The sequence below is a fragment of the Delphinapterus leucas genome, chromosome X (genome assembly GCF_059928025.1).
Source record: "Delphinapterus leucas isolate spDelLeu-1000000601 "Yukka" chromosome X, BTC_Dleu_Yukka2, whole genome shotgun sequence".
NCBI lineage: Eukaryota > Metazoa > Chordata > Mammalia > Artiodactyla > Monodontidae > Delphinapterus > Delphinapterus leucas.
In genome coordinates this window covers 37,175,234-37,202,702 of record NC_143150.1, presented here as the reverse complement: position 1 = coordinate 37,202,702, position 27,469 = coordinate 37,175,234, and the positions used below count along the sequence as shown (strand labels likewise).

At 45.2% G+C, this 27,469-nt stretch overlaps 1 protein-coding gene across 9 annotated transcripts in view; it reads right to left on the bottom strand.

The window, feature by feature from the left end:
* Positions 1–4,170: 4,170 nt before the first annotated feature.
* CHRDL1 (chordin like 1) overlaps positions 4,171–27,469 on the bottom strand; it is a 112,269-nt gene continuing 88,970 nt past the window's right edge. For 4 of the 9 annotated variants that reach the window (XM_022556730.3, XM_089904176.1, XM_022556731.3 and 1 more), the window contains 6 exons: positions 26,680–26,747; positions 20,258–20,426; positions 16,629–16,838; positions 9,741–9,908; positions 7,402–7,491; positions 4,171–4,301 (listed from right to left, as the gene is read on the bottom strand). In XM_022556730.3, coding sequence (XP_022412438.1) covers positions 4,171–4,301; positions 7,402–7,491; positions 9,741–9,908; positions 16,629–16,838; positions 20,258–20,426; positions 26,680–26,747 — 836 coding nt within the window. Of the gene's footprint in view, positions 4,302–7,337; positions 7,492–9,740; positions 9,909–16,628; positions 16,839–20,257; positions 20,427–26,679; positions 26,748–27,469 lie in introns of those variants that run through there. The other 5 variants (XM_022556734.3, XM_022556733.3, XM_089904178.1 and 2 more) reach the window with 4 other exon arrangements.

The following is a 27,469-nucleotide window of genomic DNA, read 5'->3' as shown; positions in this document are numbered from 1 at the left end:
GGCCACAAACCTTTAATTTATAAAATACACGATAGCTGCAAAGCACAATAAAATGAGGGTGCCTGTGTTCAGCACAACCTCTCCATATTGGCAACTGAGTCCCGAGAAGAGCTGAAAGTGGAACCTAAAGGGCCTGTTAAAGGCTTGTTTCCTTGAGAAACTCCAGGAGACTCCGAAGCACAAGAAGACTGTGCTTTGGTCCATATATTACGTACTCATCAACTACGTGTTAACTGTTTAATGTAAGGTGGCAAAGTTTAACATCGCAGGGGGAGAGAGGAGGGCCTTCTCTCCACTTGTGCACGGGATACGGTGCCACTGTGGAACACTGAGGACTCCAGAGCAGCACCAATGTGGTGGCACTTCTAGGCCAGCAGAAGGAGCACCCTCGGGCAATATCACAGCTGGCGGCTGTGGTGACCGTCACGAGACATGTTCTGATGGAGGCAGCGGATGGCCATTTTTTCCAGCAGTACCTCTCACAGAGGATGACCAAAGCAAGAATGAACTAAAAGGGTGGGTAATGTGGTCGCAGGCAGGACTTGTCCTTGTGCCCTTATGAGATGATCTTGAGGGCTTTCTGGGAATTCCTTGCAGGGGTGGGTAAAGACTATACAGGGAGGAAAAGACCCTGCGACAGGAAGATAAGAGCAAAAAGCAAGAAACATGGGCTACATTGAGGAGACCAAATTGATAGGACTTGCTGAAATTTGGATGTGGGCGATCAGGAAAAGGGAAGCCTGCCAGATGGAGCCAAGGCGTCTGGTTTACATGGGGTTCCCCCAACGGAGGCGGAGCAATATTGGGATTTACAGCCCATCATTCCAGAAGAAAGTATGTCAGGCATAAAGAGAGACCAAGCCAACAGAGATGACGGGAATGAGGTGTAGCTAATTCACAGTAAGGGGATGGCAACCAAAGGCTAAAAAGCTGTCCAGGCTGTGGGTCAGGAATTGAGTTTCGAGGGCTCCTCATGGGGGCGTGGTTTCTTATGTAACCCACACAGCAGGCTCAGCCTCCTTTCCCATCACCTTCCACCTGTTCCTCTCTATAGGACCCCTCCATGCACTATTCACACATGGCCAAATATCTCCCATATTTAAGACAAAAACTTTCCTTTGACCTCATATCCTTCTCCAGCTACTTCCATCACCTTTTCTCTCCACTCTCCGTAATTGAGCATCTCTAAATTGTGACCTTGAGCTGCTGTCTCCAATTCCTCATCTCCTCACTCACTTCTGGCCTCTGCTCCTCTCACTTCTCCAATATTTCACCACCAATGACTTCTGTGCTGCTAACACCAAGGCGTCCTTTTCTGTCCTTACATTGTTTGACACTGCAGCTCTCATATCTTGGCTTCTGTGATAGCAGAGATTTAGCTGGTGTTAGGGGTTTGAGGGACTTTAGTTTGGATCAACATATGCGACAACACTTTTACCCTGCTCCCTATGCAAATTTGCCACGGAGCAGCGACCCAAAGTGAGGCCCTCTTGAAGCCCAAGTCAATGGCCTTCTGTCCCCAAGCTCTTAAAGTCTTAACCTAAATAGAAGCCATAAATCAATGGCTGTTTTCAGTGCCATGCCAGTTTTGAACATCCACGGTCATGAATGAATGCTCACTACGCACAAGACCCTGGTCTAATCACCTCACACGAACTGACCAAATTAAATCTCACTGCAAGATTGAAGGCAAAGGGCAACAGTGCTACTATTATCCCCATTTTATAGTTGGGAAGACTGACACAGCTGCTAAGTGCAGAGCTGGGATTAAAAACCAAGGTCGGCTGACCGCAAAGTTCTCACTCCTAACCACAAGGTGGTAGTGTGAGAGGGGCGTCAAGCTGAGTGTGCAAAAGCCGGGCCTGCCCCTCAACTGTTACCCAGTCCAAGGTCAGTACTGCCCAGACTCAATCACTCACACAACACTCCTGGACAGGATTTTTCCAAATTAAGTTTTTTATTAATTTAAAAATCCAGAAATACAGTGACTACATAAATAAGTACCATATTTAGGTACATGTCCTGTGAGAAGAGTGAAAGGGTAATACTGGTATGTTACTCTTACTTGTTTACATGAGTTAACTAGAAAATGGCTATAACTGCTAAATGGTGCTTATGGGCTTTGTTGTTCCGAGTGTTTATGGTATAAATAAATACACAAGAAGAACCACATCCATTCCTCTCTACTAACTGCAGGCGGCTTGGCCTCTTCTCTCTCCGTCCTACTCTGTACGCAACACTGAACACTGGAGGGATTCTACGTTGGCCTCACACAGCGCCCCAGCACCTGCTTCACACAGAGCTTGGCAAAGGTGTGTCCCAGGGCCTGGGGGAAGGAGTCTATCTAGGGAAGCTCCCTGGGTGTTCCCTTAAGGTTGAGCTTTCAGAGAACACCTGGGTGGGAAGGCTTTGCGGTGAGTCATCCGCAAGGGGAAATCACTGCTTTGCTTCAGGATCCGGTGACTCGTTTCCGCACTACTTAATCACGCCCCCAACCCCCTCCTCCACCAATAATGCTCTGTGGCCTTTCAGCCCTGGATGTCCTCCTTCCTTCCCTCCCCTCCCCAACGCCCCGCCCTAGGAGAATGTGTCTAAGAGGCTCGTCCCCTGAAGGCCTGACCACCAGGCCCCTGCGTCTCTTTTATGAGAATAGACTCCTTTACGCCAGCTTGCCATAAAGACTGGACCTTTTACATTTTTCCCTATTGGTGTCAAATAAGGAAAAAAATTTTCCTCTTACCTATGGTCACAAAGTAGGAAACATGGGACTTCTTGGTCCTTAATATTTAAGTACTCACTAGAGTTCATCCATGCCCCTTCAGAGGAGATAAAGCTAGAAGGCAGGCTTGAGATCCCTGCTGTGGAGAATTTATAGTTTTCCCACAAAGATGATTTCTAAAGCCAGGCCTCAGAATGGATCATCTGGGCTCTGGTATTAGGCTGCAAAGAGACATTTTCGGAGCAGCCTTCTCTGGGATCCATGATTCAGATCCATGCTTGGTGCATGAGAGGAGAATGGTAGGAAGGTTTAGATCATTATCAGAATCCCCAGTTCCCCAAATAAGCAATAATTCTCCTAACTGAAGCTCCTGAGGACAGAACCCCTTTGCCAAGTAAAAACCAACTCCCACAAATGGAGAAGGGAAACCACCCTCTTAAGAAGCTTCTAGAATTTTATCATCTAACCGAAATTTGTGGACTAGAGAACTATGACTTCAAGAGAATAAGCGAGGATTGAGCTGTTAATTGGTGAGTTTTGTTGACTTGAAAACATACGGCTGGCCTTGCTGACTTCTATCAACCAACTCCTCTCTTCAATAACTATTTTGTCTTATATGGATTCAGTTTCTGAAAAGTTTACCCAATTCTAACTTCTTTATGGAGGCCCCATAGGTTCAGGGAGAAAAGAGAAGTGTGTCATTATGGAAAAGTTATTTCCCACCTCAAAGTGAAGGCAGCCAGGAAATGGTGTTCCTGCTCTTTCCCAGGGTTGGTGCCATCAACAACCATACCACAGACCCAAGGGCACAGGCTTCTGTTCACAATTCCTTATTCATCCTCCAGGGTACCAACCGCCTCCAAGCTACTTGAGAGCCAGGCAAGGGAAAGAAGGGGAGAGTCTACACTGGCCTTGCCTCCGAATGAGGGCTGTAGTTCACTATGCATGCGTGTGTGTGTGCGTGTGTGTGTACATGTGTGTGTGAAGATGGGGAGTTAATTTTTTTAAAACACAAGACATTCTAAAATTTGAAGAGCAGAATTTCATACAAATGTTTTCTCTGTACTAAAAAACTCCTACTAAGCAATTCCCTTCTCTTTCTTTCACTGGAATAACTTTCTAGATAGAAACCCCGGGGGTCTTGTTTACTCTTTAACCCGTAAAGAAATGTGAAATGCGATTCTCCCAGAAACTAGAGCAGGGTTGCGGCGGCGTTCTAGCCCTCTTCCTACCACAGAGAATTCAAGACTCTTCTAGTCTCTTTGGAGGAGACGTTTAAGGGCTGACACACCACTCCAATAAAGGAGCAAGTTATGCTGTGCGTGGCGTGAATAACTGACTGCATTTGAGTTTGGGGTTTTAGGGCACCGTTGATTTAAGCAAAGTAAGCCTGCAGTCCAGCCGCAGCTTGAGTTTTCTTGCTTTACTCTATCCAATACTGTCTGTCTCATCTAACAGTGGCCCTTTTCAGACCTTTCCAGGTACAAAACTTTGACCAAATCTTCAAGCTCCGTTCGGCACACACGACTTGAACACATCTGGCTGATCTGGGCTTCTCCTTCAGTGAAGATCTTCCACTGGCCTAAAAGGCAAACACAGAGTGGCCCAGAGACGTGAGAGGAGGGCAGAGCCAATGAGGTGTAGAACCGATATACCCCACCCTTCCCCACGCACTCACGGACCTGCCAGGGGAGCTGGAAGACGAGCATCACGTGATTTCAGCAAACTAGCCCCTGAAACACTTTTCTGGGGACAGGTACGGAAAATGGGCCACGGAGTCTTCATTTCAACACACAGCATTTGTAAGAATCCCAAGAATAATACAGAACTGCCTCCTCAGGAGTAAAACCTAAGTATTGGGTTGGCCAAAAAGTTTGTTCGGGTTTTCGTAAGATGTCACAGAAAAACCCGAACAAACTTTTTCGCCAACCCAGTATTGTTCTTGGGATTTTTACAGTTTACTTAGCATTTGCGAATTGCTCCGCTATCAGGTCGTTAGCTATTAGGTGGCTCACTTGGCAGCAGGTCAAATAAGGCACTTTGGAGACCAGTACTTGGTGCATTACTGGGGCTTTGCTTACTCTTTGAGGCCTGAATATTAGTTTGGGTTGCTTGATTATTTACTGCTCTTTTCCCTATTCCTGCCGCCCTTTGTTAAAAACTGCTCCCCTCTGCTTTGTCTTATGCCCACACGCTGGCCTCACACCACCTTTAGCAGCCCTTCCAGCCTCCTATGGCTCCGCAGAGAGTTCCAGCCTCACATCCGCCACGTGATCCCTCTCTGCTCTGGTTGAACACGGCCGCATCCCTTCCGTTCCTTGTCACCCCTGCTCCTGTCCCCCTCCACTCCCTGTTGTCTCTTCCCCCACCCCCTGGAACTGTCCATACTTCCAGCGTGTCCTCACCAACTTCTCTATTCCCCCTCCTGCCATGCTAACTGAGCAAGCGGTTTTGACTGCACACCCGTGCTGAGCACTGGAAACCACCTGATGTCTCTGGACCATCCCTTTCTAACTTTCCTGGTCCCTCAGTGGTAAGATCATCCTTCCCCAGCTATCATCTTGCTCTGTCGAATAGCGTTCCTAACAAAATGTCTACCCTGGATGCCCTCTTCAGCCTTTTCAATCCTGTGCTCATGGTGCTGCAACCTGGAGAATTCTGCGAGTCCAAGGTCGGCAAGCGCCTCTTAATCCAGAACCGTTGTCGAACCTCTTTTCTTTCTCTCGCCACAGAAGACCATGCCCCACTTCCTTACGGCCTCCATTTCTTTGCTCCTTTCTCCCTTGGATTCTTCACTTTTCCCTATTCTCTTGGATTCGATGGGAAAGGAGAGATGGGTCGGGCAAGGAAGCAGCTTCTACCAAAGCCCTACGGTGTGCCAGGATCTGACAGGCACACTATATACAGGAGTCAGGCTTGCTCTGCTCTGTCCCCAGGTGACCCTGCGGGATCATCTCATTACCTACGTCCTTCAGAGGCACACATCATCTACCTCCATTATGCACCCTAAATCCTAACTGTGACAGGAAGACTTTGTTTAAGTCATCTTTCAAGTGCCCCAGTGCCTAGCACAGTGCCTGGCCCACAGTATGAACAAATATATGCTCTTTGAAATTAATTGGTAATTTCAAGCCACACTGTTGATCCTATAGACTCTGCCTTTTTATTCCTTACAAGAACTTCCAGCTCCTCCATTTGAATTCTCCTACCGTCCAGTTGTCTACCTGTCTCCTGCAGAATGAACAACTGACCTCATCAACGCTATGTCCAGCTGCCTATTGGATAATGCTGCTCATATGGACTTCAAGCATCTTAATCTAAACGTGTTCCAAGTAAAACTCATTTTTGTCACCGATGCCTGCGCATTCTCCAGAGTTTCCCACTGGTGAATGGTATTACCATTCACCCAGTCCATAAAGTTGTTGATATTGGAGTCATTCTAAACTCATTTCTCTCTTTGATCCTGATCGTGATGGTTTAACCTCAGCCCCTCACAGGGACCCCTCCTCCCCTGTCTAACCGACTTAATACGGTCTAACAGCTTCCTGTTAGACTATCACCAGCTCTCTCACTAAAAGCCCACCTGCCACTGCATCCAGCAAGTACCACTTTCTAAAAAACAGATCTGAATGCATCGTTCGCTTGCTAAAACCCCCCACTGGGGTTCTCCGGTCTGGAGACCAAGTTCAACTTCTCAGCATGGCATACTGGGCTCTTTAGAATATGGCTTCTCAAAGTAGGTGCTTAATAAATGCATCTGACAGCCGAGAGACATCTTTCTAAAGCCCCATTTTGACGCCACTACACTGTAAGTTTGCAGCAAGCACCCATGCTCCTTCCGGGCCCTCTAACTACTTCCTACCTCCAACTCTTCTCAGATTTCTGTGCACCCTATGTGGCCTTTGTAATTCTTCCTCACCCACACCCACCCACCCACCTCCACATTTCTTGTTTGCTCCTGTCCAGTCTTCTCTTACGCTGCACCTTCTCCCTAGACTGATTTCCTGACCTGTTGCCCAGTCACACCCTTCTCTTTCAAAACCCACCTCCTCCCTGAAGCCTTCCCCGACTAAGCCCACCTGGCTCTCATCTCATTGTTCTTTGCAGATTCCCCTGAGCACTTAGGTATTTAACTCTTCAGAAGTATACTAATTCATAATGAAGGCATTTTCATGTTCTGTCTCGCCCATTAGAATTCCCTGTGGATAGAAATTCTGTGCCTTTTATTCCTTCAGAAGTGCTTACCCCCACCCCCCCACGCAGTGCCTAGCAGGATCTAGTCCCAGGCTCCATCTAGCGTAGAAAGTGGGAGAGCCGCAAGTATGCTTGAGTGTCTGAGTGCTTTTAAAGAAACACGGCCAAGCGGGGCAGTTCCAAACAGTCAAACAGAGCTTTGATACAACACAAGAATCGATATGCAGTCATCTTCTCTCTTTCTCTCTCATCCCCACCACTGAGGACATAGCCTTCCAGATGTGAAGTCTCCACAGATAGACCAGACCTCCCACCCTCTTGAGACTCTGGGTTTAGTCACCCACAGGAGAGAGAGAGAATATCCTCTAATGCTGACATGGACCATTGCTCCTGTTCAGTGAGAGCACGGTGGGTACTTTATTTGGGGCTATGTGACATTGAAAACTGGATGTGCTTTCCAGGGAGGAGTAAAGAGAGTCACGACTTACTCATGGTTGTCCTGGTCACCAGCTTGAAGTGATGGAGCTCCTCAAACATCCTCTTGGAGATCTTCTCAATATGGAAGTGCTGGAGGATGCCTGGGGCCAAGCACAAAGTGGGGCAGGTGGTCAGGCGCTCTCTATCTGGAACCACCAACCCCTTTTTCTGCTTGGGCTGAGCATATCATCTCACTACTGGGGCTTAGGAGTCTCGAGCGGGGCTGTGTAATGTGCTTAACCAGGAACTTGGACGGCTCGAGGGTTATAATCGACTCCATTTGTTTCCTTGGCTCACTGACCTCCCCCCTGGTTCTCTAGAGGACAGAGATAAGGGAGACAGAGCTGCTGACCGTGGGACCCGCTCCTGGAGAAAGCCACAGAGAATCAAGCATGGATGCTGGATGGAGTTTCTGCAGCCAAAGGCAGTATTAGACATTCTGCCCTTGCCCCTGGTCTGGGTAGACTATGTCACTGCCAAGCCACCGGGCTACCCTCCTGGCTCGGCAGCGAGAACCAGCAGTGGGTCTTGCAGACAGGTTGTGTAAATGGAGAAGCCATCCTTATTCCTGAACTCACCAGAAAGCATATTTTCCTTTGGGAAACAGTCACAGCTCCTTTCACTTTCCCTTATAAAAATGGGCAGAGTGAAAATAAGGGGGCTCCCACAGTCTCAACCTTGCCTGAATAGCTTTTATCAGAATAACACGTGAACAACTGAAAACTGCCACTTAAATAATCCTCAAGAGGTCTACAAGGAGCAACGGACATGGAGCCTGGGTTTTCCTCTATCCACTACGCACATATCTTGATTACCCAGTGCTGTGAACAAGAGCTTACTTAGAGGCGACACTAGCAAGTTGAAAAGCATCCATGCATTTCTGTGAGGCGAGAGATGTGGGGCAATGGATGCATAGTGAGGTCACCGCTAGGGAAGCCAACAGAACAGTGCTTAGTCCTGGTGACCAGTTACAGAGGAGCTAGGGAGTTAGGGATGGCAAATCAACATTCCTGGGTCTAGAGCAAAAACAAACAGGGATGAGCCTCATATGTGTGTTCTAGCATATTTTTAAAGGGGTAGAGAGGAACTTGTTCTTTTGAGAAAGAAAGAAGGGAGAGAAGAAAGGCCCACAAAATACTAGAGCAGTTGTTTCTCAAAGGATGGGTCCAAGTGCCACCTGTATCAGCATCACCTTGCTATTTGTTAGAAACACAAATGTTTAGACCCTACCGGAGGCTGACTGAATTCACACTTCTTGGATGGGGCCAGGTAACTGTTTTGTTTTTTTTTAAATAAATTTATTTATTTATTTATCTTGGTTGCGTTGGGTCTTCATTGCTGTGCGCGGGCTTTCTCTAGTTGCGGTGAGCGGGGGCTACTCTTTGTTGCAGTGCGCGGGCTTCTCATTGTGGTGGCTTCTCTTGTAGCGGAGCATGGGCTCCAGGCGCGCGGGCTTCAGTAGTTGTGGCACAGCGGGCTCTAGAGCGCAGGTTCAGTAGTTGTGGCGCACGGGCTTAGTTGCTCCATGGCATGTGGGATCCTCCCGGACCAGGGATCGAACCCATGTCCCCTGCACTGGCAGGCAGATTCTTAACCACTGTGCCACCAGGGAAGTCCCGGTAACTGTGTTTTAAACCAGCTCCTTGTGTGATGCTGAAACTTACTCAAGTTCGAGCACTCTCGAGCCTTATGCGGGAGCCAATTGAAAAAGGATGTGCGTTATTTCCCAATTCCTAGAAAACTTGACCAGACTAGATCAGCCCTAGTCTCGTAGCTATGGGATGGTTTGAATAGCTGCAGGGATGATGGTTTAAATTTGTCTTACTGCAGAGTCCCCAGCATGGTTCGAGAGACTCAGCTGTGCACTGAATGATTGCATTTTCATGTTTGTTGAGCTTCCTCTGGGAAACAATGGTAGACTACAGTTTGGGAGTTTAAAACCCTGGGTGTACATCAGAATCACCTGCGGAGCTTTCCGAACAAACCCTTAAGCCCAAGCCCCACCTGGCCAATTAGTCAGACACTCTGCAGGTAGGCTCAGGGATTTGGTATGTAAAAACCTTCCCAGACGATTCTGGTGTGCAGCCAGGGTTAAGAAGCACTCCTCCAGCCTTGGTTGTGTGAGAAAGACAACAAAACCCAACAGTCAATACTTACCTTTTAGCCCAGGTCCTGGTTAAAGCTAAAGGCCGCAACAGCAACGGTGGGAGTCATATGTTAGTTTCTAAGCAATCGGGAAATCTTCTGACCCAGAGGAACAGGTTGAAGCAAAATGAAGGTGAGTCTTCCATTCCTTCCCTGTGTCCCCCTTACAAAAATATTGACAAGAAATTAATGTCGTCTGGCTCACCCTTTCGAATGGTCCAAACGTGGACCTCTACCTGAGGCGGTCTCTCTGTCTCCAGTGCTATTTTTCTGGTGGTCTCCCCATCCTCCATGAACACAGACTCATACACGGGCATGGTTTCTTCTCCACAAAAGTAGCCTTTGCTGTCAAAGCTTTGGCCAGGAAGTTCTTCTGGAATCAGGAAGCAAGCAGAGATTTGTCATGGTTTTCCAAAACTAGGAGCGAACCTCTGTATTTATGCATCTCTTTGTTCATAGCACCACACAAGCATCAAAAGTGGACAATCTACAAGAACATTCCTACAGAGATAGAAATCCCACCCATATTTCACTGGCTCAGCTGAGGCTGTCCCTGTAACAGCCACGAAATCACAAAGAAGCACATGACTTTTAAGTCCGCGTGATGACAGAACGCTGGCCCCAAAGCTACACTGGATCCACCACCACCGCATGAGAAGTGGATCTTCACAAAGAGGAAGAATGTGACGAGGTACAAATCTGCTGGGCGCTTAAGGGAACACAGGATTTTCGATGCTGGGTCAGGATCATGGTTGGGCTAGCTCAGTGTTGCCAACAGAGACCCAAGGAATGGGCTGACAGAACGCCTCGGTTAGCTTCCCTGACGTCAATTAGGTATACTTAGAAAACATTTATGACACTCATTTATGTGCATATACTTGCCCAAAGGATCTATCCAAATTGGCTTGACATTTCTGAACGCTCTTTGATTTGTTTGTAAGCGGAATGCTAATACCGGATCAACACCAGTGCCAAAACCTAGATGTCAGATTAGTCATATGTATGCTATGCCAAATGAACGGTTGGAAGACGCAAAAAAATTGGTCAAATCCCTCAACTATGGATCATTTAAAGCATAAACTAACTTGTTGGATTTCAGCTTCCAGGCATAAAGGTACCAGCCCCCTCTTACTCCCCATTCTGCTCCACCCTCCTCTTTCCTCAGCCCGCTACTGAAAGAAGTTTCCCTTGGTTGGTCATCCATGACTTAACTTGCTTTGCTGGCCTTGTCAGCAGCACCCTCTTCAGCTGTGCACTTAAAGTGTGACACTCAAATCGGGAACAACAAAGACAAGCTGAGGACACCCTGAAAAATTCTGAATATGCGCAGAAGCCATCTGTAAGCACATCTGATGAAAGCGGTGGGTGTTGAGTGCTTTGGGCCCGTGACTCTAATTAGGGGGACTCATCGTTAGCCAATCAGAGGCACTTGGACTAGAGGTTGTAATCAAATTGCTATCGCATGTCTCTTGCTGACCTGATTAGCTCTCCCATCCCCACCACCATTTTGGCACTGGAAGGACAAAATCCTAGTCCTCTCTGGATGATTCCAGGTTGGATTACTCAATTCGTAGATTATCCTAGAGTCAAGCTTTCTTTCTCCTTGTGTCTTTCTTTTTAGTTATTTAATTACTCGGTGGGCTGGTCTTTGTTGGCGATGCATTAGGTGATGAAGGGACTTGCACGAGCACTTTTCAGTAGGTGGAGGGGGGAGGAGGTCATGGAGTATACAGGAACCTCTATGTATTTAATTACCACCTTTAGAATGAGAACCGGGTTCTTGTGTTAAATCTTGCCCACCAGCTTAATACTAGCTATAGCTATCACAGCCATATGAAATCCATGATGGCACTGGAAGTACCTATCGTACACTACAGGTTCTCCCAGTGTCCTGAAGAGTTATCCTGCCCCACCACCCCTCCCCTCCAAGAACTTAATTTACTCACCAGAAGGGATCTATAAACAACAAGATCCATTAGTGACTCACCCCTGGCTGGCGCATGAAAATATTAAGAGTAAATAAACAGAGCGTGTCTTTCAAACTACCTACTCGGCAACCTCTTCATTCCACATGGTCCACTTCAAGGTGCTTCCTGATCACTGCACGTGAACCTACTTTCATTTCCTTCTGGGGAAGTATGCCATACCTGAAGTAATTTCTGGGCATTTCCACTTCCCACGAGAATGCTCCTGTCCTGAGCCCTCCAGAACTAAGAAATTGAGAAACCACTCCATATGGAAGTGGGGATGACTGATGCAGGAGATGTAATATCCCAGCCCAGGAAACAAACTTGAAGTCTTACCAGGGGCTTTTTATGCTGTAACCCAAAAGGAGTGTGTCATTACGGGAATTCCAGGTATATTGGGGTGGTATGGTGGGGTGGAAAGGTGAGTTGGGGAACCTTCAGGGAGTAGAAGTCCTACACAACCCTGCAGATGGTCACTGACACATGAAGCAAGGCCAGCCTCCACCAGAGCAAAGACGAGAGAGAGAGAGAGGGAGAGAGAGGGAGAGAGAGGGAGAGAGAGGGAGAGAGAGGGAGAGAGAGGGGGAGAGAGAGAGAGAGAGAGAGAGAGAGAGAGAGAGAGAGAGAGAGAGAGAGAGAGAGAGAGAGAGAGAGAGATGAAACTCACATCCTTTATTTTGGCCTTAGTTTGTTACCGGAGGGGCCTGCAATCATTTGTTCTAATGAAACTTTTGGCTGGATCATCAGTGAATTTTATTTGTCTCTTTTCCCTTCTCAACGTGAATAACTGAATTTACCGTTCCTTTTTCTGTCGATCTTCTTCTCCTCTCACTCCTTTATCCCTCTTCCTCTGTGTCCTCTGTCATTTTCTAAGAGGCTGAGAATGTCATGATCTTCCCTTTCTCACCCCTTCACATCACTCAGAACTCTACTCAAACATCGTTCTTCAGAGAAGCCAACCCTGACCAGCCTTTTGAAAGCACTTCACCCTGCCTGTGCCATTCACTATCACCTGATCCTGTCTGTTTTTTGTTCTCAGTACTCATCACCACTGAAAATTACCTTATCGGTTTGTGTTCATTGCCCTTCTTATCCCACTAGAGTGTAAAGAGCATTACTGGCAAGTAGCCTGAGTCTGTCTGCTTTATCTCCCTATTCTCAACACCTACAACAGTGTCTTGCACACAGAAGGCACATAATATGTGTTTCCAGGTTGCATGCTGCGTGAACAAGTGCATGCCCCTTGAGGATCTGAAGTTGCTGAGTACCCGGGCCTCCGTGGATAGTGACTCTTGTAAGGCAACGTGACTATTGGGAGACTTTCAATTTGCAGACATCCATGTGTGGCTTGCTGAGGGCAGGTGACAGAATGGGAGAGACACTCTCTCCTTCCATGTTGCCCAGTAAGTCCTCTATCTCTACACGTCTGAGCAGCACGGGAAAGCGGGAAAAGCCACTCTTCCAGAGAAACACATTGTCAGTGAGGCTCTTCAATATATTGCCAATTGGGATTCTGAGGGCAGTTTTTAAAATAATAGCCTCTATTACTTTTTCTAATTACAAAAGTCATACACGTTTATTGTTGAAAATTTAGAAAATACAGATAAACAAAAAAGAAGAAAATAAGAACTACCCATCATTCAGTCACCCAAAGATGGCCACTGTTACATTTTGCCATATGCCCTTCCAGTCTTTTTGTTTTTGGCTAAGCATATTATCAACGTTTTCTCTATTAAAGGGAAGAAAACTGAGGTGTATAAAGTGAAGTGACTTGCCCAGAGTCACAGAAATAGATAATAAAACCAAGGTTTGGAACCCAGGTCACTTCCAGCCCATTGTTTTTTTCCAGGCCAGCAGAAAATGTTGACTGATTTAAAAAAAAAAAAAGGCAAATCAGTTACTTAAGTGTTGGTTTTGACACACGAGCTTGAGAAAAATACAGTCTGTAGTATTGGGGTGACAGTACTGGATTGACGATCAAGCATTCTAGCCCTGGCTCTGCCACTGGTTTTCTGTGTGACCTAGATCATAATATACATATTGTTTTCTAGCTTGAAGATTTTGTACTTAACAGATATATTGCAAGTATGTTTCTGTGCCATTAAATCTTGTTCTATAGTGATTTTTAATGGCTATATAATATGCCACAGTACAGATATACCATAATTTATTTAACCATTTCCATACTGGTAGACTTTCAGTTTGAAGTTTCCAATAATTCACTATTGTAAACAGCACTGCAGCAAAAATCCTTGTTTGTATATCTCTGTACGTCTCTGATCACTTTCTTTGGATTTCTACGAGTAGAACTGCTTAGCCAAAGAGTATGAACATAAAGGTTTTAATAAATGCCACCACCTGAAAGGCAGTGCCTGTCCTGTGTACTGGGCCCACACCTTTTTGATTCCTTCACTCTTATTTGGATCACGTACAGCAATACAATCCTAACCACACAAAGAAACGGGATGTGGTCTGAAGGTGTGAGATTCAAATTGGAATATGATATAGTGGGAGGGTTTATCTTACCTGGGTAGTTTAGGTAACTATTAGTTTGTGTATGAAATTATCTTGTTGTATTACTTTTATGATGATAGGCATTAGACCCTTGACAGGAGAGAAAACTGTGCTGGTAGAACTACTTCCAAGTGACACTAAAAGGCCTGGGGATCCAGCGAGGTGGCAGACTTGGAAGTTACAATAGGTCATCATGGCTGGGTGGCTGCCATGTTCATATCCTCAGAATGTGCTCTCTCCGTGCCCCTAGTGAGTACATTTCCTCAACAATTTTAATGCCCCAATTCTCCACTCCATATCAGATAGCTCCTGTCCGTCCTACCCACACTCTGGCCCTACTCTGGAAGACGAAGCTTGTTACATTAAGAAAGATTTTGTTTGTGCCATAAATCAGTGCTTCTCAAACTTTAATGTGCATTGCACTCACCTGGGGGACCTTGTTAAAATGCAGGTTCTGATGCGGCAGGTCTGGGGTGGGACCTGAGAGTCTGGTTTTCTCACTAGCTCCCAGGTGCTGCCGGTCCATAAACCACACTTTGCTTAGCAAAACCATGAACTACCCTGGGCCTACAGCAGTGGTTCCCAAACTTGTCTGCAAATTAATATTATGTGGGGATCTTCTAAAATTCCAAACCCCAGGCCACAACTCAAATCAATTAAATCATAATCTCTGGGGATGAGACACAGGTATTTTTTTTTTTTTTTTAGTTTTAAGAGTTTATTTGAGCAAAAATTGGTTCAAATTGGGCAGCATCTGGTCTAACAGATAGAAAGGAGCTCCAAGGAGCTGTACAAAATGAAAGACTTTTACAGGCAGAAGGGAACAGGAACAAGGAAGTTATATTTGGAAAAAAAGTGGATTGGTTACTGCCAGGGCACTTTCCTTTGAGGGATGGCATGGGTCTATCAGGCAGGCGACCTCACTAGTGCTGATCAGGTGACTCCTGATTGATTGGTGTAGGATTTCATTTCTGGGAGAGTGAAAATTAATTGTCTCGATTTGGTGACATGGGGCTTAGCAAAATCGACTCCATGTTGGGCCTGTTGTCTTGTTTTTAGCAGAAGAGATCACCTGGTCCTCGTTTCCATCCTCTGTCCATCCTGGCATCCTTCCACACTGCCCTCTGGTCCTTGGTGGTCCAGCCACACTGACGGCCTACTCATCCCCGGGCCTGTCTAGTCCTCAGTTGTTGGTCCGAGAGACACAGGTATTTTTAGAAGCTCTCTGGGGGATTCCAATGTGCAGAGAAGTTTGGGAACCACTGGCCTACATGAAGATGCTCAAAATACATATATACTGAATACACTGACGAAGTTCATGTCTGTCTGCTACTCATGAGGAATTGAATAAATGATTTAGCTCTCTGCCTACACTTAAAAACATTTGTTTTTTTTAAAAAAATATTTATTTATTTGGCTGTCCCGGGTCTTAGATGTGGCACGCGGGATCTAGTTCCCTGACTAGGGATCGAACCCAGGGCCCCTGCCTTGGGAGCGTGGAGTCTTAACCACTGGACCACCAGGGCAGTCCCTAAAAACATTTGGTTTTTCATCTGTGTTTACAACAGTGCTTTGCAGGTAGATATAAGAAATGATAAACTCATGTGCCTGGAAGTGATTAATTCATTCAGTCCTTGAATGTTAGAGCTGGAAAGACCCTAAGAAATCTACTCTAACCCTCTCGTCTTGCAGAGAAGGAAACTGAGGCTCAGAGAGGTGAAGTGACTTGTTCTAGGTCACACAGGAAACCAGTGGCAGCGCCAGGGCTAGAATGCTTAATTATCAAGCCAGTACTCTGTCACCCCAATACTACGGACTGTATTTTTCTCTAGTTCGTGTGTCAAAACCAACATTTAAGTAACTGATTTGTCTTTTTTTTTTTTTATCAGTCAACATTTTCTGCTGGCCTGGAAAAAACAATGGGCTGGAAGTGACCTGGGTTCCAAACCTTGGTTTTATTATCTATTTCTGTGACTCTGGGCAAGTCACTTCACTTTATACACCTCCGTTTTCTTGTCTTTAATAGAGAAATGATAATATCATTATAGCATTTTAGAATTGGAAGGAAGCTTAGATATCAACTATTCCAAACTTTTCATTGTATAGATGAGGATGATGCTAGAGAAGATCTGGCACATTTCCAAGGTCACCCAGCAAGTTAGTTATTAGGACCAGAACCCACTCTCCTTCCACTATGCCTCACCTGTCTCTAGTCCTATCTGAAAGAGAAAACGAAGGTGATTGTGCTTTGATGAGTTAAACGGTGATATAAGCAAAGGGTGCTATTGTCCTTCCTAATAATCACGATAACCTAATTTCTCTCCTATTTAGAAAAGCAAGGCTTAAGTTCGGCCCTTAGGGCTACGTGGGACCAAAGGTGTGGTAGACACAAAGCAAATCCCCAGCCTGTTTCTGAGAAGTCACTTTCTTCCAAGCAACCATCTTATCAGCCCTTCAAGAGAGGAGCAAACGTAGCTTGTTGTCAGTTATTAGAACTATTACCATTACAATTATATGGCAGGTTGTGGTTATGTTTCTGATACTCAAAGAACATTGAGAATGACTATGTGGGGATCTCAGTCAACCAACGGCAGGGCTTCCAACCAACGCACCTTTTGCCTTTTTACCTGGACACACCTTGCAGCACTTTCCATCTATTTTTTGAGGATACTTGCAGGGGTATCGACTGGGGCAGTGGATTTTCTTGCACTCTTGCTTGGTGACATTACAGGTGCACAGCACACACTCCACAATGCCAAATGCCCGGAGGTTTGGGTGCCAGGACTCGCCGTGGGAGTAGGTCTTTCCATTGGAAACACACACTGGAAGAGAACACAGGACTGGAAATTAAAGGCTAGGGAGCTGAAATGGGCCCCGGTGCTCAGAGCCCAAGCCCTGAACCCCTTAAGACATCAAGCATCCTTTGTTCTTGTTGTGCCCGTGGAGACGTGTTTACAGAGCAGCCTCTGTAACCGAAAAACAGCTTGTGCCTTGCTCTCCTGTCAGCAACTATTCAGGATCTTCAGCAGAGGCCTCTGGATGCCCACAAGGGCCTGACACATAGTAGGCCATCCAATAGTATGTTTTAAATGGAGGAATGAATGGATGCATGAAAGCAGAGTTCTAGCTGTCCAGGGTGTCTGATAAGGAACCTCTGCTAGAATGTAGTGTTCAGACCTGTAGTTCCATAGAGGATTGGGATGGCCCAAGTGGATGTGCTTCTAGGCATGAAAATCTCCCAGGAAGGTTTGCTGTCCAGGGAGACTAGTTGCAAAAACTACCGGTCTTCTCAAAGGGCCAAGTTTTTTCCAGATTCTGAAGCAAATCCATTCAGAATTTCAAATGCTATGAGAATCTGATCTGCTAACACAGATGGGTACGGAGCTCAATGGTGCTGGCTTACTCTCTGGAGTGGGAAGGAAGGTGCTGAGACAAGACTGAGAAGGAAAGGACCCCCCACCCCGGGTAAGTGGTGAAAGGTAGCCTTTTACGCCTCTAATCTTCTGGCAATGTCCTGTATCCTCATAGTAGCTGCAGAGATTTGGCTACAGCGAATCACTGACTGCTCTAGAGATACCCTTTGGTGGTCTCACATTTGCTGAGTGGAAGAGAAGTCACCGGCTCCATGTTTTCTGGGGGAGAGGTGCGGTTTGCAAGAGCAAGCATCTGGGCTGCAGGCTGAGGGGCCTATGAAGGGAAGGAGTCACAGGAACATCCTCCAGTGCAAACCAACCAAAACCTATCCGGCTTTGACTGTAAGGCACGGAGCTAAGTTCCAGTATAAGACCTGCACAGAGCCGCAAATAGGGAGGTCTGAGAATGAGTTCTCTCTTTTTTGAAAGTGCTGAGACGTTCTGGAGATTTCCAGCCATGACGGGGACTGGGTGTGTTTCTCATTATTCCCATCACCTCATCATGCCCAGGGAGACCTGTCGGTATCCCAATCAACAACATCTCTAGGGTGGGTTGTATCACTTAAGGCGGGGCGAGGGTGGGAGAAGTAGCTCCACTTGGGGCGTTTCTTAGGAACTGACTGATTTGGCTGCAAGACAATGGCCTCAGAAGGATGAATCATTGGGCTATTTCTCTCATCAAATCCACTGGGTCACATTAGGAAATATGGACGATGTCAGCTGCCTTTTCCTGTCCTCTGCAAGAGCTGCTAGAGTACTAGACACTCTAACAGGTCAATCCATGTAAAGATTTCCAAGAACCTAAGCCAGAGAAGCTCCTAATCGTACAGTGAGATAGAATAGGGGCTTGAAATCTAAACTGTTGATGGAATCACAGGACAAGATGGACCAGATGTGTTGTTCTCTCTCCCGCCAACCCCTCTTCTCTCTCCTCCCCAGACAGCGACACACCCTTCTAGACAACGAGATCGTGTGGGTGCAGACTCTGCTTCAAGAAAGTTTAGGCTGGACTCAAGAATGGTGGGGTCCTACTGCTTCTCCTCTTGAACTCTAGCAAGGGACAAAGTAGATGTATCACAGAAGAACACATTGTTGGCAGGAGGGCTAAGGAGCGGGGCAGGCAGGACCCCCAGGGTTATATAGCCAGGTCCCCTGTCCCCTAAACACTTGGACTAAGGGAATAATCCAGACTGGGTAAGAGCCTACACTCTGAAGTGCAATAGGGTGAGATCAGCTCTCTAGGGGGAAACACAGCCTTCTCCCCACCAACAAATTCTCAAGATGATTTCGATCATCCAGCTGGGGTGCTGGGAGTCGGAGACAGGGACAAGTGACTCTCCAATGAACTATAATAGAGAAAGGTCAGGAGAGAACAGCTGCATTCAAATCAATGGGGTCAATGAATAAATGTAAACCAGCTGGGGCTTTTGTAGGACATGGAGAAATCAAGGGATGAGCCTCTGCCCTGAAAATGAAGAGGCCTGTGGAAATTATGGGATTTAGGATTTTCAAAGACCATTTCCCCACACGTTTTTTAAGGCTTTAAAATACTTTCAGAGCAAATGGAATCTATTGAAGGCAATTTAGGATTGAAAACCAAACTGCATCCTTACCTAACTCCTCCTCCTCATTTCATAAATTCATATCAGAATGCCTGGGAATTTAAAAATAATAAATTTCAAATCAAACCCAGATCAATAGTAAATATTTCCAATTCTTCTAATACCTCACCATTTTTTATTAAGAGTTTTATTTTGAATGTTCTTTTTTTAAGCCTGTTAGTTTCAAAAGCAATTTAATTTTTTTATCTGTAATCTGAAATTTACATCTAACTAGTAACAGATGTGATCAACTGGCTTTGGCCTGACCAGCTTTGTTGAGATTTATAGTAGGAGTTCTTTGTAACGGATTGTTTTTCACCCATGTTATTCAATCATTTGGTTTAATAATTTATTACTTTTAACCCATTCAGAGAACTGCCTTTGATTTGTTTTTCCTTTAAAGGAAACAAAACATGTTTGTGGTTTCATAAAAAGGAACCAGCTGAGCTTTTGCTCTGAAGAGCTGGTTGACAGGATGCCTAAAGGAGTAAGAAGCAGTCAATTGTTTGATCGAATTTCTCCTCCCCCCACCACCCCCGACCCCCGCTACTGGCCGGGAGGCGGCGGGGGTGGGGTGCACGCGGTGGCTGGAGAGCTCTGTGCAGGAAGGAACGGGCCGTGGACGTGCTTGGCCGAGTGGGTGCTCAGCCAGGAGGTTTCTGGATTTCTCACTGGATTACTCACTTCTAAGCATAATCTCCTCCTATGAATTAGAATCTCTGAGTGGGAAGCCTGGAATAAGTGCCTTTAACAAGAGCGCCAGGAGAAGCTGGGGCAATGAGGGGTGAGAATTGCTATCTCTACGGTTCAGATGAGAGCTTTAGAGGCGTTTAAAGCCAACTACCTCTGAATATTGGGTGTCCTGCTGGAAAACAAACCGCCTTTCGTTCTGTTAAAGCCCCAGCAAACTTTCCCAAATGACCTTCAACCCCCAGAGGCAACGGAGAAAATGCTGGAGGGTGCATCAGGTCCACTGCTTTCTCACCTTTTGTCCTTAATAAGGACAGATACTCCTGAAATATAAACTATGGTCTTTGGACTGTATTTAGGAAAGTCCTAACAGTCCTCTGGAGTCACTTGTCCACACTCGCTTGGTAGACCGGATGGTGAGTGATCCACATGGGAATGTCTGATATGTATGGGAGAAAGGGTCCTTTCCCAGCTCTCCAAAGACCAGGGCTGCTGAAGCCCCGACAGGGTGCAGTACCAAAGAAGCACGTCCCTTACCCTGGCCATGCTTGTGTTTGTTATTGATGACGATCTGCACGATGGTTCCTGACGCTTGCTGCGAATCCATGAGCGCTCCCCGGTGACTTCTGGCTCCGGGAAAGCGGGGCAGACCTCCAGCCTGTCGGCTTGGTGGGGGATCATAGTGCGAGCGGTGGTAAGAATGTCTCTGTGAAATGACAAAGGACAAATTCAGCCCCCCCGAATCTACCAATGAGAAGACTGAGATGGACTTAGCTACCTTAGAAGCTGTTTGATCGTTTTTAGTGACGAGCTCTGATCTTAACTGCATGTCCACCAAAACCAACAGAGAAACTGGGATGTGGCGGAAGAACAGCGCTGGCAGCATGCTGAGATTTCTCTCTCTTCTGGCAGGAGACTGGACTAGATTCACAGACAAGCTCCTGAGGGAGAAAAATAGCCCAAAAGGGTAAAGTATCTTTCCTGCTCCCGAGAATCTCACCTTCAGGTTTAAGAATTTACATAGTCACCTGCAAGGCAAGGCAGAGTGTGACAGAGGCCACAGAAGAAGGATAAAATGCTGTGCAAATTAGGACGAGACAGAGAGCTTCTAGCTGGGGAGGGTTTGTGACCTGCGCCATGAAGCATGAGTAGACTTTTTACAGGCAGACTTGGTGAAGAATATTCCAGGCAGAGATTTCCAAGTTGAGAAGGTGTAGCAGAGAACGTAGAGTCCATAAAAGGGAACAGCCGAAGGCTAACATTCCAAAAGTGGGTTAGAGCCAGATCATGGAGGACTTGCAATGACAGGCTAAGAGGCGAGGACTTTATTTGGTAGGCAACAGAGGTGAGGGTGTAGAAGCCTTTCAGGGATTTATTTTTTTTAAGTATGTAAAAAAATCAGAACTGTGTTTCAAAAGCATTGAGCCCTGACAATGTGTACGGTGAACTGGATAGGAGGAAGAGGTGGGAGGCGAGTCTGGTCTGGATAACAGACACTGAGACTCCAAACGCAGGCAACGGCATGAGGGCACAGAGCAGGGCACAGATACCCCAGACGTTTTATAGACAGAAGAATGGACTGTGCAGGATGGCACTAGAATGTCAGCTCCACAGAGGTGAGGACTTTTGTTGTGTTCACCGCTGTATCTCCAGTGCCTAGAACAGTGCCCAGCATCTAGAAGGTGCTCATCAAAGCCTTGTTGAATGGACGAAGGCAAGCTGCAGTCCCTCATGAAAGTTTAGAGTCTTGTAGTACAGACAACCCCATCATTGCTCTTTCAGCAAGGGTTCAAGACACACGATGAGCCCACTATTCTGCTACCCACCCCTCGCCCAGGAGATGAAGTAGAATGGGGTTACAGGAGGATGGAACGGATGAAGAATAGAACCTTAAGGCTTAAAGCCCAATAACACTGTGCGTTAGGGGTAAGGGAAGGGGGTGGGTCCCACGAAAGAAGCTTTTGCAGCAATTACAAAGGAATATCCTTATATTCAGTGACAGAAATAGCAAGGAACATTGACCCCACCATCCCCTAAAACATTTATTTTAGTTATGTTCCATAGACACACATGTTGCAAACTTAGCTTTGGGAATTATTATTACTCTCCTGGTTAGGGGGTGGGGAGGCATGGGTGAGAGAAGGCGAGAGCGAACAGGAGCTGAAGTAAGAGAAAGAGAACATTATCCTATATCTAAGGAGAGCCCATGCTGGTGCACTGCTATAAAAACTCACACAAATAAGAGTTTGCACCAATTTATTATCATGCGCACAGACAGGATTCTCAGTGCAAATATTTTTCATTCCCACAATGGCTCATATGTCTCTTTCTGCCACAGTCACTCACATTCCACAAAGGCCATTACAGATTGTTCTGTCCTTTCTGGAGTTTGGCAAAGTTTTGCCAAAGGAACACAGAGAGGGACAGTTTGGCTGGTGGGTGTCCTACTGATGCTGAAAGGAGGGGGTTCGATGGGGCTAGAATTTGAAAGGGAAGGTAGCTGACCCAGGATAAACTGCAAGTACAAGGAGTTCTCTGATTCATGAGGGTGAACACGAATTGAAAAGCTGTTCTTCGGTACCGGGGACTCTGAACCTGGACATATGATAAGGGGAGAAAAATGATTCAAGACACACAAAAAAGGAACACAGGGCTTTTGATCAGAGGCCAACCCAGCCCTCCCCAAACCTCATCTAAGTCTTTTATTTTACAGACAGAGAAACTGAGGCCAAGAAGAAAAGGGGTTTTATTTGGGGTGAGAGTGATAGTTGAGCTTTTGGAGACGGCAGGAGAGTGGGAGAGCGGGAAAGGAGAGAGGAAGAGGACGACGTGGGAGAGATCACATCTGCTTAAGCTCAGGGATCCCCAAACATTTGCTTAAAAGCTGCTCCAAAGAAAAATTCTCTCCCATATAGAAGTCTGCTACAGTGTTCACAATCACACACGCCACTGGTCGCCATCTCGGCTGCACACAGAATCACCTGGGGAGCCATAAATACACTAATCCCACCCCCAGGGATTCCGATGGAATTGGTCTGGGGTAAGGCCTGGGCATCAGGATTTTTATATACTCCTCAGGGGACCCTAATCTGAAGCCAAGGTTGAGAATAACTGACATAAAGGATCTTGTGTTTCAGCCCCAGGGTTGGGGTGGTGGTATGTGATTTTGATTTAGGAGTAATGGCTCTTTCAGAGTTGCTCCCCTGAACGGTCAGGGGCTGTTCTGACCTTGGAACTTACAGCGAAGGAGAAAAAGGCATTAACGCCTTGGAGTTGTAAGTGAAATTGGAGCTTATCTTTAAAACCAGCTGTGAATAGGCTGTTTGAGAGAGCAGGTCAAAACCAGTTAGGTAGAAGCGATCACATGTCTAGGCTTTGTTTTCTTCTGCTCAATATTTTGGTATTATTTGATTTACTGACTTGAAGGACTGACAAATATCTCGGGCTTCTGAGATGGCTGTTACACAGTTCTTTCCTGGTGTTGGAAAATCTCCGCCATTGAAGAAGTTACCCAGGAGTTTCTCTTTACTTGTTCTAAGGTCTAAGATATAAGGGTTTTAACGGCAGAAACAGGAAAACATGAAAGTTTAGAAATGGCCTCAGAAGTGCCTTCCTCGTTCTGATCCTATGCTACAGTTTTGCAAGATGTTACCATTGGGGGAAACTGGGTAAAGGGTACATGCCATCTCTCTGTGTTCTCTCTTACAATTGCAAGTGAATCTACATTTACTCACAAAATTAAAAGTTTAATTTAAAAAATGTCTTCAGAATTCATTCGAATCCACAGAGCCATGAGCACATTACACCTTAGTCATGAGTAACCTAGGACTATCCCTGTCTGGGAGATACTTAGGCCAGTTTCCTATCCAGAGCATTGTTCTGAAAATGTGAATGAGACATGGATTTTTATGTGTTTCATATTGTTTCTATGCCAAATTCTTTCACTTTTCTAATGGCAAATCTCTGAGTAATCTATTGGGGGCAAAATCAGAGTTTGGCTGTTGTCCAAAACAAAATTATGCTTGCTTTCATGTTTTGGCTTTCCACCCTGTGCCTATTTCTCTCTCCTCACATTCCTCCCCCCCCACCCCACCCCCCACATACACTTCCCCCGATGGTACAGGGACCAGTTCATATGAAGTTACGATCTGGAAATCAAACAGAAACCATTTCAGGTTTTTACAAAGTAGTCATCATTAAACCACTGGTTCTCCTTTTTGTGCACTTCGTAAAACTTGGTTAAAATGATGGTTTTGAGCCCACTTGGCAAAATAAACCAATCAGCTGTGTTTCTGTTGACCCAAGGTTGTGATGGTTCCCTAGGAATAGGAACAGTCGACTAAAAGGGACACTCTACTGAATCAGAAATGTGTTTTTTTCTCCCATATGGAAAGTTGGGCCTGCAAATGCTTTTCAGAAGGGATTCTCCTACCTTCTAATAAGTTGGAAGAATTTCTCTCTGATTTGGGACAAAGTCCTATGCATTAACATTAAGGAAAAGCCCCCCCACCCCCTGCCTTTGCAACACACACACATACATTTCACTCTACCTTCCACGCCCATTCATTCAACACATATTTATTGGGTGCCAACTATGTGCCAGGTACATACTTTTCTGTTACTACAGATGCTATTTATTATTTAAATCATATCCCGCAATATCTATCCCTTGTAGAACAAAGGAAAATATTTATTTATAATAAAGTGGAACCATCTGGACATTTTGGCCTACCAGGCGCAAATGTTCATTTCTAAAGATAAGTCTTGAACTGCTTTGAAAATCTATAACTCTTTCAAGGCCCTGCCTTCTACATCTGACCTCTTTTGCTACGGGAAGTATCAGATTAAGTCCAGCCCTATGACCAGCAGTTTAGGAAGAACAACGAGGCTGAAAGACAATGATGGAGGTGGGGACAGCATGAGACAAAGTCAAGAAGAAAGACTAATTAATGGCATTACCAGCAAGACCACTGAGGGGCCATAGTGCTTAGTGTTGGGGGCTAAGGCACCCAGCTTAAGGTGACTGAGACCTAACTTTGGCTTAGAATGGCATCTGGTTGACAGCTACTAATTTAGCCACTCTCGACTTCCTACCATGATTAAAAAAGAAAAAATTGGGGCTGAGGAAATTCACAACACAGAACAGGGAGACTGACATCATCTCCCATCAGGATCTGGAAGGAATCTCACTTAGTATAAAGCAGATACACTGCTGGATGGAGAAAGTCTTTCCTCGGGGTCTATGTTAACCCACAAACTGGGAAGCCCACGCTCTCTTGCAGGAGTGCTGCTTTTTTGAGATATCCAGAGTATTATTCTCCACTCCATTCACAAATCCTTCTCCATTCATTTGGAAACAAGAATGTCTAGAAAAGAATATGACTAGACAATAAAACAAAGACAAATCCTTTCATCTCCTTGCCGAGGGTGTTGGCAAGCTGGGGGCATGCAGGCCAGAAGTGGCATATGTGATGGCCTTAGCCACACTGTGATGTTGGTATTGATCATTTTATTAGGTCCTGGATCAACACCTTCTTCCATACCCTCATGATTCTTGGGCCTGACCTATAATTCCATAGACTCTTGCCCTAATATCCAATGTTTGTTGAGAACTAATTTCCAAGGTTTTAAAAATCGTTTAAATTTGATTTATTACAAAACTAATCCATGCTCATTGAAAAATATCAAATAATACATAAGATACAAAATTAAAAATCAAACGTTACCTTTCCTCCTGCCCACTTGCACCCCTCTGAGAGTATCACAATTAATATATTGGTATGTGACCTTCTAGATCTTTTCATATGCATTTACTCACATGCACACACAATTTTTACATAAGGAAATGATAGTATAAATTGTATCCTGCACCTTGTTTTGTTTACATACTATATCTTGGCGATCCCTCCACTTTACTACATTTTGACGTACCACATTCTTTTTAACAAATATATGGTGTCTTATAGATTGGGTGTGTTTAGCCAAACCCCTATAGATAGCATTTAGGTTGTCTCCATTTGTCTTGCTCTTATGAAAATAATTCTACGTTGAATGCTCTGTATGCTTCTTTTGTATGAGGGTATGATGAATACCCATTTATTTGCAACGAATGCCTTGGTACATTTTGTACTTTTTGTACACTCTTTTTATTGGATGAAAGATTCTTTAAATTCTATAGTGTTTTACCATTTTCAAAAGTTTCACACTCATGATTTCATACAATCCCATATGGACTCATATAAAGTCCCTTAATGTGATAGATCCTTTGAACCGGAACATCTTCTTTTTCTGATTTTTAGAGGTTTGAAGTGTTGCTCTACTTAGACATATATTTCTTGGAGGGATTCTCTTTTGTTAATTACTTCAAAATAAAAAGGAATAAGAGACGCTACTATTATACATAAAGAGATGCCCACTCATAAGGCTTATTCTGAGATTAGCACCAAGAAGAGAAATGAGAAGATGTTGCAGGTTGAGAAAGGGAATCTGGCTGCTACCTTTCCTTTCTTCCAGCTGTATGACTGAGAGCCTAAGGCTTAGGGGAGGTTTCTATGGACATGTCCAAGGTACCTGTGCCCAAAGGATGGGCTGACCTACCTTACGATCCCACAGAAGGTCCCCACTGTTGAGGCTGGGGGTGGTGACTTGCCTTCCTTACAGAAGACAAAGATTTGGCAAGTCATCCCGAAAGGGTACCAACTTCTAATCTAGATGAAGGGTGCCTAAGGGCTGGGCTATGATTTCTTCATGTTCATGTCCTGGCCCCAGTTACCAATTATGCAATGCACTTAAATGGTTCCAGGTTGGTGATGATGGCATTCACACTTCTGAGGAAAGGGAAGAAAAATGGTGTTCGAGATGGGCCCTTTTATGGCATTGCTGGGACAGTACCCATGGAGGGAGGGGAAGTCTGGCCTGATGCTGTGAAGTATTGAATTATTTGAGCTATTCACACTTACTGCTTCTCTGTTGGCAGGCTGCCTGACGATATCACCATCAGAATGTTCCCACGACAATTCTCCATCCCCTGTTTATTAAAAAGAAATAAAGAATTATACATACATAGAAGGGGAAAATATTAACCTGTGACCCAGTTAACATTTTGGGTTCTATGATCCCAAGGTTCTTTACATATTTTAGCTGTTGTGGCTGTCCTTCAAACAGCAATGTTGAAAGATTTCTCCCTGGGTGTGCCTCATTTTTCAAGACAACTCCAAAGAAAGTTGCCACTTTCTAAAACAGACCATCCAGCAATATTACACAGAATTTGGAAAATAAACGGGAAAATAATCACTTTCCACTGTAATATAGCCATCATTGTCACATTTGCTTATTTTATTCTGAAGATAGTTAAGTCTTTTACAGGTCATATTCAACTTGTGTTTAAACTACCCTTCAAAAGTGAGAGTTTTGAGGATTTAGTCTGTCATGGTTTGTTAAATTCACCATTATGCCTCTGAGAAGTTATGACTTGATCTGAAAGTTAAGGTAAAACTTGCTGTGGCTAAAGTGTTTACATAACCCATATCTTCTATTTTTGTCTGAGACACCTTTCTCTGGGTCTCCACAACCCACTTTTTGAACAGCAAATCCCTATCATTGCTGTCTTCCAGACTAACTGCTTTTAGGGGGAAGATTTTACTTTCAGCCTTGAGAAAAGCAAACTCACAACAGATATGGATATTCCTCAGCTGAGTAAAGATAAAAAATAAGAGGATAATCTCCAAAAATACTGCCTTGTATTATCTA